A 17,320-nucleotide genomic window follows, 5' to 3' on the forward strand; every position below is an offset into this window, starting at 1 on the left:
CTTCCCTGGCTAATACTACGAAGGGCGTTAGATTAAATCCGACAGGTTTCAGTGCAGGATTCTTCACTGAAGTTATTCCTGCATATGCTGCAATAGATTTTCATTTATTGGAACCCACTTGCAGACCGGTTTCGAGCTGTTTGGCTACTTGTCAGTACAAGGTAGTGTCTATCGATGATGATATCCGATAACTGAAAATCGAATTCCTTCAGAGCTTACATTTCTCGAACTAGGCTGAAGCGAACAATAAACAACATGTTTGTCATGACCCCATCTGCCTGTGAACGAGGTAACCAACCGGATTTATGAAATTTACCCGGTCTGCAGATGTGTTCCAATAATCGAAAATCGATTGCAGCAGTTATATCACCAACAGCACATGCAGGAATAACAACAGTGAAGAATCCTGTACTGACTCCTGTCGCATATAATCCAATACCCTTCGTGGTATTAACTAGGAGAGTAGTTGTTATCTGATAGGTGTATATCCATTAACCTACAGTGTAGGTGATTTGAGACTAGCCTGAACGAAATGTTCTTTTAAATAATTTGATTTACAGCCAGTCTCCAAATATGTCCACTTAATTTGTGAAGAACTATTTATGATTTTCAGCAGGAAGAAATTAATTTCGAATGCCTCTATTTATTTTTTTACCAGACGTCAATTTTCTGCCTACTTTTGATTCCTTGCTGGTTCTCATCAGAGATGTGTAGAAAGGTATGCAAATAATATAATTTGAAAAATTTTGATGGAAAACCAAATATATTCCAGAGTGAAAATATCGCTAAAGCAGCTTACAGTTGTCATTGGGTCACAGCTTCAGGAGCTTTCAAGAAGAACCTGATAATTTTAATTCATAAGTCACAAAAGCCAATAAGGTTTTATGCTGTTGGGTTGTTCCAGATTTCTGTGGAAACTTTCATGACGGTTAAACATTCATTTATGTTTTTCAAAGATGAATCATTAATTTTTTTCAGATTGTTCGATCTTCTTTCTCCTTCTACACAGTATTGAATACTCTTGAACTGAAAGAAGAATGAAACGTTCAGGATGTTGTAACTAAAATGTAGTGTGACATAGTACAAGGAAATCCACAATTCTCACCCACATCACATTATACATCACCTAGCAATTATTGGTTTTCACTTTCTCGAGAAATTATTTCAATATCTACCAGCATTATACTACTTTTGTACCCGATGAACTTACTGTCACTATTGAACACACAAGTAGAAAACTGCTTCATTTGCTAATCACTCAGTTGTCTGCCACGTACTGCGATGGAAGCGATGACAGGATGACACGGAAAGAGACGATGAGAGACGGAAAGAGATGAGAAAAGACGAGATGAGGCAAGCTAAGGTGAGATGAACATACACCTCTACTGATAAGAGAAATAACTGTACAACTTATACAATTTTTAGACTGATTAGATTTGAAGTATTGTGGCTCTGTCCAGTGGAATTTACATTCAGTTTCAGTCACCTCCTGATCTATGCTCAGTTGATTATCAAAACGCGCATTGGGAAAAAGTATTTTGTTTTGTGTGATCAAGTTTTTTTTAAGGACGAAACAAAAGCACTACAGAAACATCCTTGAGACGCTCCCAGAACGGTGCCTGTGCAAAAGTAGCGATTCACATTGAGATTGAATCGCTGAAGATTGAATCGATATGGAAAAACGTTCTCGGGAAGTTAATTCCACATAAACGCAGTTTTCCAGATGGAAGAGTTATTAAACAGTTGAGTTTACAGTGTATTTACTTGACCTTCAAGACGATGAGCAGTCACATTCCGTCGCGTATTTCTGATATATACCGCTCTTGGTTGAATCAAATGTATCTCTGTATCTGTAGAGTAGGGAGGGTGAGTGTGAGCCCACGCACTTAGGCCACATGTGACCCATTGTACATCCTCCCGAAGAGTTGTCCTCCTAGGTCATCGTTCATCCTTTCCAGGAAGGTGGACAGGTCGCTGGGAGACATCTCCTTTATATCGGCAGGTGAAGGCCAAGACTCGCCGAACACACACTCTTATATTGACGATAACTCCAGGCACTCGCACAGGACATGCCTGACAGTCTCATTTTCCTGTTCACACATCCTGCATAGAGGTGTATCTACTAGCCCCATATTATGGAGGTGTTTCCTTAGTTGACAGTGGCCAGTCAGAAATCCCACTGTAAGGCGTAGATTTTTCCTGGTCATCGCCAGATATTTCTTCGGCGCCAGCTTCCCAGGGTCACCCAAGGTGACCCTGAGAAGCACTCTAGTACTAGCTCTGAGGTAACACGCTGTCTGTTCAAGGCTAATAGTGCTTGTCTGCTATCAGTGCAGATTGTTATGTTTTTGCCAGAAATTCCTTTCTTGGTTATTTCTTTTGTGGATACCAGCCAGTTCTGTTTGGACCACGCTGGTATTTCTTCCCATTCCCCACTTAATCCTCAGGCTCAGTGACCTGGAGTACACTCTACATCCTGAGCCTTCTTTGGTTTCTGAGCCGTCTGTATTGAATCAAATGTGCTGAATCACTTGAACGTCTCCCATCAAAGTAGATATAGAATAGAGACAAATCTGCAACCTTTCTTCGATGTTCCAGGCTATCATAGTTGCACATGATGTTCGCGTCCTCAGTCAGGCGGATGGATCTTTTCTGGATGGAATTCAGCAACTTCAGGGTATTGGTATTGGTATTGATAAGGTCTGATCTGAGCTTTATAAAGCATCAAAAGTTTCTGAGGTGTGTACAGTTTTCTGGTTCGGAACAGTGTTCCAAGCTTTTCAGAAGCAGCCTTTGCAATTCCATCGACATGATTGTGCCAAGACAAATTGTTGTCTATTTCTACCCCCAACAAACTTATCGAACGCGTTGTAAACAGTCCCATTCTGATTTGCCCCTCAATCTGTGTCTAGTGGGAAATATTTTTAAATTTATTATTGAAATAAGTGAATTTTTTTTCGAAACTTCATTCCATTCAATACAGAGTTCATTTTCGTATAAAGCTATTAATGAATTGTGACAGTCTCAGTTGGTCAGTTTTTATAATAATGGAAGGGAAAGGTTTGTCCGAAAGTTACGAATGAGTGTCGACAATATGTAACATTTCAGTTATACCATGTACTTACTATTTTCATGATTCAAGCAAGAAAGTAGTGTTTGTGCCCAGTTTGAATAGCTATCTCTTGATTGTGGAGGCAATGACGCAGGCCAGCTCCTGAGTTTTCTTATAGAAATTCAACTATAAGTGTTGATAAATGTAACCAAGTTGAAAGGTATAATTTGGACGGCATTAACAGATATTTCCATAAATACTCTACTCCTTTCCAAAACTTGTCACTGTAGACCGTCTTAGGTACACTGAGATAGCAGACAAAACAGTTTGCTTGAGAGTTTTAGTAGGATTTCGCATACCTTACCTTGAATCGATTACCTTGATCGATTTTAAATGTGAGTTCCATGACAGTTTATAGAATTTTAAAGGAACAGCAAGTATATCCTTATCATATTCAGCGTGTCCAGGCACTTTCGCTACGTGATTTCCAACCACGTATCGAATTTGCTCAATGGCTTCAAAGAAAAGTCGAACAACATCCGAAAATTTTATCGATAATCCTCTCCACAGATGAGGGTAATTTTTCAAGAAATGGTATCATGAACTTCCATAACAACCATTCACACAAAAGATAACCCACATGCGATAACGCACACTCATTTCCAAAACAGATACTCTTTCAATGTATGAGTAGGTTTCATTGGAGATTATTTAATTGGGCCCTTTTTTCTCCCCTTACGTTTGACTGGAGATGCTTACCTACATTTTTTGGAACACGAGCTTCCCTAACTTATGAAAGATGTTTCCATTGGTCTCCGAAATCACTCTTGATTTATGCACGATGGAGCTCCTGCTCATTTTAGTGTGATAGCAAGAGGAGTTTTAGACGTAGCATATCCCCAACGATGGATAGGAAGAGGAGGTACTGAGCATTGGCCCCCGAGGTCACCGGACCTCAATCCCGTCGATTTTTTCTTTTGGGGACACATAAAATCAATAGTTCATGCTAGCGCGATTGAAAACGAGAAAATGTTGAGGTATCGCATCATAGCTTGCTGCGAAACGATAAGAAACACTTCGGGCATTTTTCAACGGATGCGAAATTCTTCAATGAGGAGAGCAGAAGCTTGTATTACTGTTGGAGGTCGTCACATTGAACAGTTGTTGTAATAGTTGTTTCGTTTAATTTTTATATATTTATTCTCCGAATTGATTTTTTACAAAACTCCGAAATGTAGCAATTTCTTAATTGAATCGTTAAACCTGACAATTTTTTTTTCAATTCGAATTGAATAAGCAGTTCGATAATGCTCAGTTTAAAAGAAGTCTGTAGGGTATACTGCGTATAAAGTTTGATGAAAATAACTAAAATTGCATAAAACTTATGACAAAAACCTAACATGTTTTGAAAAGTCTCAACAATCTGTATTTCGAAAACGAATCATTTTTCTCATCATTGTTCTCAGCAACTTCACTTAGGAGTTAGGTAATATGCATCGATATTGAAAACTGTAAATATCTCGAAAACGATCACCTCCAGCGTTGTTGGGGAAATATACGTTTTTTACTTGGAAAAGGTGTGGAAATTAGTTTTTTTCATGGACAGTACCAAATATTTACTGCCAAAAAAGTTAGGGCATTTTGAAATAAATAATGACAGCGTACGCAGCGTCTTCTAGATCTTACATGAAAATTAATACACAATTATAATTTCCCACGTCAAAAAACCTCGGCTGCCGAATTTCGTGCAAATAACTTCTTTTTTGCAAGAGTTATTTACAAAGAGCGAACAATAAAAATCAATTTCAACATCCCGTATCTTCGAAACGAAGCATTTTCGGACACGAGTTCATATAGACTTTTTGTCTCAGAAATACGTCACTTGAATATTTCAACGTACTTATTTTACACCCTGTATGTGTTAGGCCCGAATCTTTTCAGCCCATGTATTTCGTATTTAGATCAATACAGTGAAAATGTCAGTTCTCACACCAAAAACTCAGGTAAGTAACATATATTTTTCTTCAATTTTCCACTTATTCCAGCGTGTCGAAGTAAATCACCCCGATTATATCATTATCCAGGAAAAAGTGTCTCTCACTTCCAGCTCCGGACTGTTATCAAATAATTACCATAATGGCAAAAGTTTCAAAATCGAAGCGGTATAAGAGAGTGCTACCTCAATTTCAGGTCACAGTTGATTTCACATTTTGTGAATAGCAAAATGGGTTCCTCAGACCTAGTCCTAGATTTTCATAGTTACTTCCAAACTGACTTCACTCTATTGAGATATTTCGGAGTATGGATAGTAAATCAAAATGAAACGCAAGGAAAAGTTCATGGAGTGTATATTTTCGTGATCAATATTCTCTTCATGCTTGTCTTGAATTTAGCGCAAGTCATAAATTTTTTCAAGCAAACTGAAAGCCTCAGAAAGTTCGCAGGTTGTGGCTATGTGGTGGCGATTTGCTGTATGGCGAGTGCAAAGTCGTATTATCTGGCCAAGAATCGAAGAGCATTTCAAATTTTGGTAGACACTCTAAACGACAAAATATTTCAGCCTAAAACTTCGCAACAGAAATGCATAGCTGAAAATTCGCTTCGGTTTTATAGAACCATAAAAACTGTTCTCCTGGCAACTTGTTCCATGGCTGTGATATCTTCTATGACAACTCCACTGCTCGTCAAAAAAAATGATGAAAACCTACCATTCGCCTCATGGTATCCCTTCAATGTTACATCGTCCCCAGTCCATGAAGTGGTATATATTCACCAATGCATATCCTGCATTTATATTTCCTACATCAATATATATGCTGATATAATGATTTCTGGGTTTACAACATTCATTGGGCTGCAGTGTGATATGCTTTGCGATGAAATGGCTACCATGGCGGACTGTCGCAAAATCGAATATTCTGTTGGAGAGTTTGTTGAGTATCATAGACACATTTTGAGGTGAGTTATTTCGCTTGTGATTACAAAATAGTTTTCTTTATGCGTTTACTGGATTTCATACAAACACTCAGGCTGAAAGATGGAAAAAAATATCCAATTCCGAAATCTTATTGGTTAATTGACCATATAGCTTTCAAAGCAGTAGCCTTAGATCTTTTCACAATGTCACTAGGATTGTGGATAGGTTGCCTTTTATGTTTCGGGATTTGGCAACCCTAGTGTTGCAATCTGACAACTGACAGCTCTATCGTGAAGTTGGACATTTTTGAGCTTATACCTACTCAGAACGTTTGGACATAATCGCGCTATTTGTGTGGTTTACAGCAGTGGTCGCCAACCTCTTCAATGTTGAGCTGAAACTATCTCGTCTTTATTTCTAAAGTTGGCAAATGTCGAATCAGCAGCTTCTAAAAACGCCTGTTTTATCATTTCCCCGTCTTCATAAGGTTTCTTTTTTTGTGCAATTATCTGGGACACACGAGACGATGCTTCAGTTGCCGCCTTATTTTTGTCGACTGTTCTTAAAAATATTGATTGTTGTTCAATTAACTGCATTTTTAACTGTTTCAGTTTCTCCTTTCTGGCGGCAGAATGTAGTGGGAATGATTTTTCAAAATTAGAATGTACAGTTTTATGATGTCTCTCAATATTTCCTTTTTAAGCAACGGAGACCGAAGTATTACATAACAAACACACATTTTTATTTTTGACTTCTGTAAAAAAGTATTGTTCTTCCCATTCCGAATGAAAGTGGTATGTCTTTACCTCCTTACAACTGCTTGCCATAATATTATTTTTGTTGTTCTCTACTAACCCAACCGCCGGACGTTGGTTACGTGTTCAGTTTTGAACTAAGCGCAATGTCGCCGCGCCGTGCGTATTTATCCCGTTCGAAGCAATCCAGATCGTTCTCGAACACTAACGCGCTGGTCCGGCTGGTCGGTTCTAGCCGATTCTAGCTTGATGGCGTCAGCGGCAGATCGCTCATCGCAACGTTGCCGCTGTTTATGTTTAATATTATAATAATTAGATTTTTTTGTGGAATTTTCGGAAGCTTCTCTGATTTTTGCAGTTTGTATTTTTTGAATTAAAATCGTTGTGAGAGCTACCAGAATTGCCTCCGCAAGCTACCGGTAGCTCGCGATCGACAGGTTGGCGACCACTGGTTCACAGTAATTTAAAAGATTCATCTCGGCCCAGAAATAGAATTGATTCGTGGACAGTTTTGTACGATTATTTTTCACAACTTTCGACGTAGATTAACTCAGCAACAGTGCATGGATGAACTCAAATCAATTTTTGGTGATGAAGCTCCATCAAGAACCAGTGTTTAGCGATGGTATGGTAAATTCAATCGTGGTCGTGGTTCACTCCAAGACGAATTTCGTGAAGGTCATCCAAAATCAGTTGTTATTCCGAAAACCATTGATGTTGTGCGCGAACTGATATTGCAAGATCGTCATGTGACCTATCGTGAGATTGAGACAATCTTAGGCATTAGTGGGACCAGCATACATTCAATATTGCATAAACATTTGACTGTCAAAAAAAATGTTCGCGTTGGATCCCACACAATTTTTCGATCGCTTAAAAAAAGCTCGTGTTGATTGGTTGGAGGAAATGCTCAAAGAATACGATCGCTTTGGAATACGTCTATGACATCGTGACAGTTGATCCAACAAAATTTGATCACGTACGAAGCACTTCCAAGCGAATGGTCGCCTATTTTTTCGGCAAAATTGGACATGTCCCAACCGTACCACTAGAACAACGCAGAGCAGTCAATTCTGAGTGATACACAACCATTTGCCAATTGTCTCCAATAAATCGAAAAACCAATCGCCGAAGACGGATCACTCTTCACCACGACAATGCGATCTGTCACACATTGGCTCAAACAAAACATCGATTTGATGAGTCATCCGCCGTATAGTCCTGACTTGGCACCGAATGACTTTTTTTTATTCCCGCACTTACAAAACAAATTTAGAGGTCATGTTTTGGAGATACCTCAATCATAGTGGCAAAAGTGCTTCGACAATTGGTTCAAATGCATGCAAAAGTGTATAGATCTCCATGGAGAATATTTTGAAAAACAATTAAGTGATTTTTGATGATTGATATTTATTTTTGTTCTCTAATCCCGAAATATAAAAGGCAATCCACTATGAATATGTGACTAACAGATCACTGCTTTGGCATCAGTATACATGAGAAATAACTACTGCTTTTTCGAATATTAAAAGAGCATAATGAATCCAAGAAAAAAATAGGTGAGCGACAGGTTTGTATGAGCAAAGTATGTATATATTGACAAGGAACAACCAGTTATTTCGACTATTGGCAAAATTGGTGTGTAGAAATTTTCTAGAGAATACATTCCGTTATTGACTCCATTTCAAAAGTGTACTTCATATATCCAATTGCGGCAATACTTCCTAAAACTTCTGCAACAACTCAACGAAGATCAAGTTACAAAAATCCTACAACATTTCGATATCGACATCAATGGAGAAGTATCAGATTTAAAAATGAAATTGGAAATCATCAAGAGGTATCCCGAGTTTGCGAATTCGAAAGACTTTGACTTCACAACTCTGTTGAATCTCTTATACAATGAGTGTTCAGCTAGTACCTCAACCAATCGAGACTGTATTACAGCGAGAGTGGACAGTATTGATTTTTTATGCATCCAACTTATGGAACAGTTAAAAAATACCAATAAGAAATAAGAACATCTCTGTAATTTGTAATATATTCTGATCATAAACCTTTGATGTTTGCGTTTGATAAAAAACCAGAAACTACTTCTCCCAAACAAACCCAAAAATACTGTTGCTGGAAAGAAGAGCAGGAACAAGATGATGAACTCCAGAAACTTTTGTCAGGAAAAACATCTCTTCAACTAAAAAAAATACAAACGCCTGGAAGTGACAGCAAGATCCAATGTGATGTTTCTACTCATCATATTGTACCATATGCTCTGAAAATTTCAAAGAAGGACATTTTTAAAATATTGCAGTCTGTCTCACCCTGGTACCAAAACAATTATAAAACTCTTCGAAAGTAAATATATTTGGCCTGAAATTGAAAAAGATCTTCAAGAATGGGTTCTGTATCCCCCGTCAAAAATCCAAAGTGAATAAACATGTAGTTACTCCTGTCTGCAAGTACAAGGTTTGAACACATGAATATTGATATTGTCGGACCATTGCCACCTGCAAATGGTTCCTCTCATTGCCAAACATGAGTAGACCGATTTTCCAGATGGAAAGAAGCATTTTCTATGGAAGACATACGTGCTGAAACAGTAGTAAAACTCTTTATAATGAATGGATCCAGAATAACCACAGATCAAGAAAGTCAATTATTCGAGAGTTCCTTATTCTCTGAATTTCCCAAAATAATGGGTTTCCAATCATCCATCCAAGTTCTAATGGAATGATTGAATGGTTCCACAGAATTATGAATTCTGCAAGAATCAACTATGATTGGGAATATTTTTTAAACAGCCCCAAGGAGATAATGGATGAAATGGAAGTAACACAAGGTTCTGATCACAGCAACTGGAAAATAAAAAATTACCAACTGCCACACATGTCTTCGTATGAATAGATGCAGCCAAAAAACCTTTGCACCAGCCATATTCTGGACCATATAAAGTTTTAAAGTGGAATGACAAATATTTCACCGTTTTGATCAACAATAAGAAAAAAAATATATTCATAGAGATACTCAAACCAGCTTCAATAAAGAATCATCAGGATGAACCAGATATCAACAAAGTTGGCCGTCAGAATCTTACTACTGAAAATGAAGACGAAATGGAAAAGGTTTATACGGAAAGTTTATACCATCCACTCTGGAAGAAAAGTTACATTTCTTATTCAAGACACCATCACAGTCATTAGCGCCTAGTATGAAGTGTTTAGAAGAAACAAAATATAAAAAACAATGTTTGTGAGAGATTGATTTGTCAGAAATTATTATAGATAGTTATCAAAACTTCTTAAATATATTTCTTTCGAAGAAGTTATTAGTAGTTATTTGCTAACTATAGGTAGATTAAAATATTTTATACTGATTTCCCAGTTTTTTATTTCAGATTTGCTAAGAAAACTGAAGAAGTGTTCAGTGAAATATATTTTCTGCAGTTCATAGCAAGTACATCATGTTTGTGTATGACTCTCTTTCTATTGAGTGTGGTGAGTATTATAAAAAGGGCAACTTCTATATTCTAAAAAAAAAGAAATTTTCAAATGATTGTTTCTGATGGATATCACTATTTTACCAAATTCATCTCAAAATGGCTAGCCTCTGACGAGGTAATGAAACACAATGCATCAAATTCTATATCAAACCTCCTACAGAAAATTTATTTTGACTCATAATTTCAAAAAAGGTATTCAGATTGATCGTTTGAGATTTTTGAAACGTTGGATTTTTTTATTTTGGATCAGTATTTCAGTTTTGAAACAGAAAATGTGAAAACAGTAATCTATGAAATATGTTTCTCGAAGTTGATTTGTGCATGAAAACTACTGTGCAACTAATAACTTGGATGTTGAAACATTGAAGTTCAATCCAAATTTCTAACAGTTTTTCACAAAAAAATTTCAACACATTGTTTTGGCTACTGAATGTATTTATTCAGCAATTTTTACAATCTGCTTTTTTCAGTTTCCATAAAGTTGTTGATTTATTTCAGAAGTTGGCTTCTCTAGTGGCTTACTGCAAATACCACAATACCAATCAACGGAGGGTATAGACACGTCTCATCCCAATAATTTATAATATTTTCTTTACAGTATTGCCTGTCGAAAACAGTTCCACAGCCTAGGATTTTTATCATGGAAGCACATTTGTTTGTGAGGAATATGAATTTTGAATTTCATCATTTCGAATTTCCATTGTCTAAGATGATATAAAACGATCTGAAATCCCTGAAAACATCAATAAAATCAAAATGAATAGCTGAGAATAACAATTATATTGATTAAAAAACCCTGGAATGAAATTACAGTAGAATAAAATACAAGCAACATTTGCAAAGTGAACAATATAAATAAAAAAGTGGAAGATTTCAAGCCAAGTTACTTCACGACGTTTCGATTATTAGTATCCACAATCGTCTACAGGTGATGACTGGGCTTATTCACCGACAGCCATCTTGGTTTCAGACAGGTTGGAGCCTGGCTTCCTTACCCTTTCAACTGATGTTTGTCAGAGGGTCATTACTGATGATGGGATGGCGACATGAATCCCTTCGGACATCAGCTCTACCTGGCTGGAGTGAGATGAATGAAAAGATTGTTCATCTTTCACCGGAGGACGACAGAGTGTCGAGGTCTTTTATATCGGACTGGACTTATTTCTTCGAGAGATGACTGTTTATAGGTCATTCGAGTGCTTTCACCTATTCCCTCTCCCCGCTCACCGCTTCACCAGTTTAGCAGGAGTTGGCCGTTTTCCACTTGATTATGGGTTTCCATATGTTGCTTCTTTGAATTTCATCCTGAACCAGTGTTTCTCCCTGTGGATGATCTCAGATGGGAACCACTTGATGTTATGTTGATAAGTCCAAGCATGCTCTGCTTTTCCCGATTTGCTGGTTTCCCTTCGCTGTGTATGTTTCTTGTGTACGACAATGTAGACTTCCAATGGCTTCTTAGTTTCACCCTATATAGGATATATATCCGATAAATGCAATTATTGGAATCGCAGTCCGCGTTTGGTGGCCTGGTTTTCGTGAGGCTGCTGCGGATAGTGTTTCCGGATCTGAAGCAGGTGCTGATGTTGCACCTGACATCTCAATCTGCTTCTGGTGGCCTGTTGGCCAAGGTTTTGAGGTCAACTGTTCATATCAATGTATAAAACTTCATGGAAGAAGCGTGCTGTTTTCCTTTGAAGTTGAAATGATATTTCGTTGTTCAGTATGACATAATATTATGAAATATTCTGATTCTTTTATTCCAGGTTGAGAGAAATACTTTCGAATTCTTTTATCTGATTGAATTCCTGGCTTCGATGTTCAACTTACTCCTAGTACCTTGCTGGTTCTCCTCGGAAATGAAACGGAAGGTAAGCTCATGTTATTGTCTTGTTTCTAAAGATTTCGAAAACTGCAATTTCAATTTAACTCCATACACTAACCACTTACCAGTAAGCGTAATTATTTGGATTTCATGGACATCTGAATTCGAATCTATATAATGAAATTCCGTCAAACATATGAAGTTTTCATTTCAATCAGTTCAAAATCAGAATGAAACGACATTTTTAATTCAGATGTTTTTCAAGTGTGGAAGAGTATTTCAAAATAACTTGTGATATTATAGTTGTATATAATTATAAAATATACAAAGAGAATGTTATAGTTCGTTCACTCATAAGTTATTTTCAACACTTGGACACATGTTTCAATCACCAAGTGATCATTTTCAAGAAGAAGATTAAACCAAATCTATATACAATATTGTATTTTTGGGAAAGAAAGTTTTTGGCTTTCTACTACTCCATCTTGATACAAAAAATATGAGAATTTTCCAAAGAAAGGAAGAAAGTAATTTGAAATTGAGTAACTATATACATGGATGTGTAGATCATGCAAAGAAGCAACTTTCAGACACAAACTGAAAGAAAGTCCTCCTGAAACAGCTACTTTCATATAAATATTGAATAACACGAAAGAAAAAAAATTTTTCGGAACAAATACTTTTATATAAACACTGAATTATACAGATGATAATTTTCTCTACTCCATAACATTCGTTATGGAATAAAATCAGATATCATCCACAGGAGTTTTACTTCAAATGAATGGTAACAAATTGCACTTAAATGGAACACTGTCATTCTGACTGGTAGACATCGATGTTTCGCCGTAAGACACTTGCTTTAGGGCAAGTATTTTCTATAATGTTATCCAATTTGGTACTGAATAGCCTTAAGGCAAGTGTCTTAGGGCGAAACATTGTAGAAATTAGTTGTTGAAATAATAATGAATGAAAAAATCGCAGCCCATTTCAAAAACATAGTTTAGAGAAGGCATTATGAAAACTATTCATCTAGTGGCAACGATATAAAACATGAATTTTACTAGTTTGGCCTTCCATTGTCTACTATATGAAATGATTTGAAATCCCTGAAACAACTAAAAAAGAAGAATTGAAAATGAATAGCTGAAAATAACAATTATATTAACCAAAATAAACCTGAAATACAATAATAGTGAAATAAAATACAAGTAAAAATAGAACAATCGAATGAATAGAAATAAACGAATGAAAAAGAAAAAAAATAAAAAGTGGAAAGATTCCAAGTCACGTTAGTTCACGACGTTTCGATTGTTAGTATCTACAATCATCTTCGGGTGATGATTGGACTGATTCCTCCGAGAGATGACTATTTACAGGTCGTTCGAGTACTTTCATTTATCCCCGCTTTCCATTTTCCGCTTCACTGGTTTCGTGGGAGATGACCGTTTTGGCGGGAGTTGGTCATTTTTCGCTTGATGATGGGTTTTCATATGTTGCGTATTTCTACGCTGGCTTGGCTGAATACGATGTTGGACAAAATGTATGCGGCTTCTTTGAATTTTCTCATAAACCAATGTTCCTCTCTGTGCAAAATCTCAGCTTAGGACCACTCGATGTTGTGTTGATGGGTCCAAACATGGTCTGCTATTCCTGATTTGCTGGTTTCCCCTCGCTGTGTGTGTTTCTTGTGCTCGGCAATGCGAACATTCAATGGCCTCTTAGTTTCACCAATATAGGATTTTCCGCACTCACAGGGTATCCGGTAAATGCAATTCTTGGAATCGCAGTCTGGGATTCAGATCCGGTAACACTATCCGTAGCAGCCTCACGAAAACCAGGCCACCAAACGCGGACTGCGATTCCGCGTTTGTGTGGCCTGGTGTGTTGAACTTAACAATATAACAGAATTGAAAAAGAAAAAAAAAGGAAGTTAAATAATTAAAGCTATTTCTAATATAATTTCCATCGTACGATATCAGGACTGCATTGAAAACAAGTGTTTCTTGTAGGCCTTCTTGAATCTTTGCAAACTGTAAGATTTGAACATGGTAGGGACCTGATTGTATATTGAACATATTTGATAAGTATAACTACGCCTGAATATTTCTAATCTGAATATTGGCGGTGAAAGGGTTCCTTTATATCGGATATTTAGATTATGTGTATCGGATCGATAGGTGATTTTTCTGTGCAAATATGAGGGTGTTTTATCGAAAATAATTTTTTGAAAAAGAACAGCAGCATGTAATCTCTTTCTATTACTCATATTTAGTCAACCATTATCTTTTAATTTGTGTGAAATATGTTCTCTTCTGCGGATACCAAATAATAATCGTAAGCATGGGTTCAATACTTTTTGTATTTTCAATTGATATTGGCTGGACAAGAATGGACCGTAGAGTACATCTGCATAATTAAATACGGACATTATTAATGACTCACATAAATTTGATTTAATTTGAAAAGGAAGGAAATATCTATTGCCATATATAGTTTTAAGAGTGAAGTATGCACGTTGAATAAGCTGATTCATGTATTTTTCAAATTTTCAATTGGAGTCCAATGTTATACCTAAACTTTTGGCTTCACTTACGTTTTGAAGTACTTCATTTTTTATTAAAATATTTACATTATCAGAAATCTCATCTCTTTTGTTTTTGTTGCCAAAAAGAATAACATTAGATTTACTGCAATTAATACTAAGACAGTGATCCTCTGCAACTTCAATGAACTTATTAAGTTCCTCATTTATAAGGTCACATGACTCCACTGCCGTACTGGGGTGAAAACTATAATGAATTTGAGTATCATCCGCATAAAGGTGTACATTACAAATCTGAAGAGTTTTCACTAGGCAGGAAGTATATATAGCAAAAAGCAATGGCCCCAAAATGGAACCCTGGGGTACTCCACATTTCAAATCCATATAATTGGAGGATAGCCCATCAACTAAAACCATTTGTTTACGACCCCTAAGGTATGATGCCATGAGATTCTTAGCATTATTCGACAGTCCTATATAAAGTAGAATTTCAAGCAATAAATTATGGTTGAAAGTATCAAAAGCTCTGCTGAAATCTAACATGACCAAAACAGTACACTCATCTTTGTCCGTAGCTCGTACAATATCATCAATAATATGGAGGAGTACCGTTGTACAACTATGGCCAACTCCCGCCAAAACGGTCATCTTCCACGGAACCAGTGAAGCGGAAAATGGAAAGCGGGGATAAGTGAAAGTACTCGAACGACCTATACATAGTCATCTTTCGGAGGAATCAGTCCAGTCATCACCCGAAGATGATTGTAGATACTAACAATCGAAACGTCGTGAACTAACGTGACTTGGAATCTCTCCACTTTTTATTTTTATTTCCTTTTTTCATTTCTTTATTTTTATCTATTCAAGTGTTCTATTTTTACTTGTATTTTATTTCACTTTTATTTCATTTCAGGTTTATTTTGGTTAATATAATTGTTATTTTCAGCTATTCATTTTCAATTCTTCTTTTTTAATTGTTTCAGAGATTTCAAATCATTTTATATAGTAGACAATGGAAGTCCGAACTAGTGAAATTCATCATGAAACATTGTCAATCACCTTCAAACAAAAGATATAAAACATCACACAACAAAACAGGTGACTCTGACTAATTTTTGTCTGTTTGAGGAAATTCGAGTAGGTTTGTTTATGTTTATGAAAACGAAATTAGTTACAAGCAGTCCGTTTGATGAAAACCCGTCTCGGAAAATTGTAGTATTTTCCAAGTACAATAAAATATTATTTTGCCAGTGATAATATCGCAAGCCTTCGTTCGAGTTGTGACCAGTTCATTCAAGTGTAATTGATGTAGCAACAGGAAAATTGAAGTAACTTCAAGGATTCTATCGAGCAAGGATTTCGAGTTGTATTATTTATGGTAATAAGTAACACATCAATAATTTGATTCAAATTTTTCTTATTTCTTTTGAAGTAAAACATTGTTTTTATTAAAAAATGTCAGTAATCACTTTGAATTCATCAGATGATTAGGTCATCAGTACTTCCAGTCCAGAACTTGAAAAATATATTCTGACAGTGAACTGTACATAATGTCTTGGAATATTTGATTGAAATATACTGAAAATGTTGATTTTCTCAGAGTGAAAATATACCCCTAGCGATATATTCGTGTCCCTGGATGGATGCTTCAGAATCCGTAAAGAAGGAGATAATTTACTTCATGCACAGGACTCAACAACCTATACGATTCAAGGCAATAGGATTCTTCAACATATCTGTCGAAACATTCACATCGGTAAGTAACACAAGGTTAGTCGAGAGCGGGGAAAATATAATAATAATGATGTGGAGGACTCAGCATTTTTAAATTTTTGTCAACACACATCATATAATAAGAACATGATTTTCTATCATTACTATTTTATTTTCAGTGAAATAACTTTTTTTTTCTGTTTACAGATCGTTCGGTCTTCGTTTTCGTACTATGCTGTTTTGAATAATCTAAATATGAAAGATGATTAGATATCACCATTCTCAATCGAAAAGACCACCACAGTCGGGAATAATCCTCAATTGTATTTATATACATCCACTTGTTAACTGCACTTCCACAAAATACGACACAAATTTAGTTATATAAGCAAATATATTATTGTGGCATTATAACTCAATTCCTCATTTTTTTCTAATTATTTCTTCAACAATTGAAAATGACAGCTATTTCACAAGGAGCATATGAATTTTTTCAACATCATGCCTCTCTTGTAATGAGTTGATCACAAAACATATCTTCAGTTCTGTATACTTGAGAATGCATATTCTCATAATAAAATTTACTTTATAGTTGGATATTTTTGTCTTGTACATTTGATAATTTGTTATACAGTCTAATTGATACGTCTAGTTAAGGTGAGTACAAAGTGAATGGGTATATTCGATTATCTACTGAAATATCCGAAGGATCATTGTGGATCATACCTATTCAATCTAGACCGAATAAGTCCAGTTCCTTGATGAAACTTGATTCGGTTAGAAGGGGCACAATAAAATATATGCTCTGCTGTTCCATCATTTTCCAGACAGAGGCGGAAAACATGAAAATCGAAAACTCTTCATATGATAATTCAGGTGACAGTAACCTGTTAGTAGGCCTTCAGGACAAAATATTTGCTGAGGTCTTATAATTGGTCGGTAACATTCTCTGAAGAAAACAAAAAAACCTCTTTTGGGGAAGGGCCAATGCTGGTAGATTTTATCCGAAGTATGAAA

The 17,320-nt window shown here is 36.2% G+C and overlaps 2 protein-coding genes across 3 annotated transcripts in view; both read left to right on the top strand.

The window, feature by feature from the left end:
- Positions 1-1,093, top strand: part of LOC111509903 (odorant receptor 10) — a 13,494-nt gene extending 12,401 nt beyond the window's left edge. The window contains exons 4-6 of the mRNA XM_074178798.1: positions 614-718; positions 773-928; positions 979-1,093. Coding sequence (XP_074034899.1) covers positions 614-718; positions 773-928; positions 979-1,041 — 324 coding nt within the window. The 3' untranslated portion in view covers positions 1,042-1,093. The remainder of the gene's footprint in view (positions 1-613; positions 719-772; positions 929-978) is intronic.
- On the top strand, positions 1,079-16,847 carry LOC111509901 (odorant receptor 10-like). Of its 2 annotated transcripts, XM_074178797.1 has the most exons (6): positions 1,079-1,363; positions 5,490-6,010; positions 10,116-10,215; positions 11,987-12,091; positions 16,191-16,346; positions 16,511-16,845. In XM_074178797.1, the coding sequence occupies exons 1-6, from the start codon at positions 1,334-1,336 to the stop codon at positions 16,571-16,573; spliced, it is 975 nt and encodes a 324-aa protein (XP_074034898.1). In that variant the 5' UTR covers positions 1,079-1,333; the 3' UTR covers positions 16,574-16,845. The 2 variants fall into 2 exon arrangements, with proteins under 2 accessions (XP_074034898.1, XP_074034897.1); XM_074178796.1 differs by lacking the exon at positions 1,079-1,363 and having other exon boundaries at positions 5,070-6,010; positions 16,511-16,847.
- The last annotated feature ends 473 nt before the right edge of the window (positions 16,848-17,320 follow it).

This window comes from Leptinotarsa decemlineata, unplaced genomic scaffold (genome assembly GCF_025532065.1).
Source record: "Leptinotarsa decemlineata unplaced genomic scaffold, Ldec_3_MD MMD2_tig00004307_RagTag_RagTag, whole genome shotgun sequence".
In the NCBI taxonomy this organism is placed as follows: Eukaryota; Metazoa; Arthropoda; class Insecta; order Coleoptera; family Chrysomelidae; genus Leptinotarsa; species Leptinotarsa decemlineata.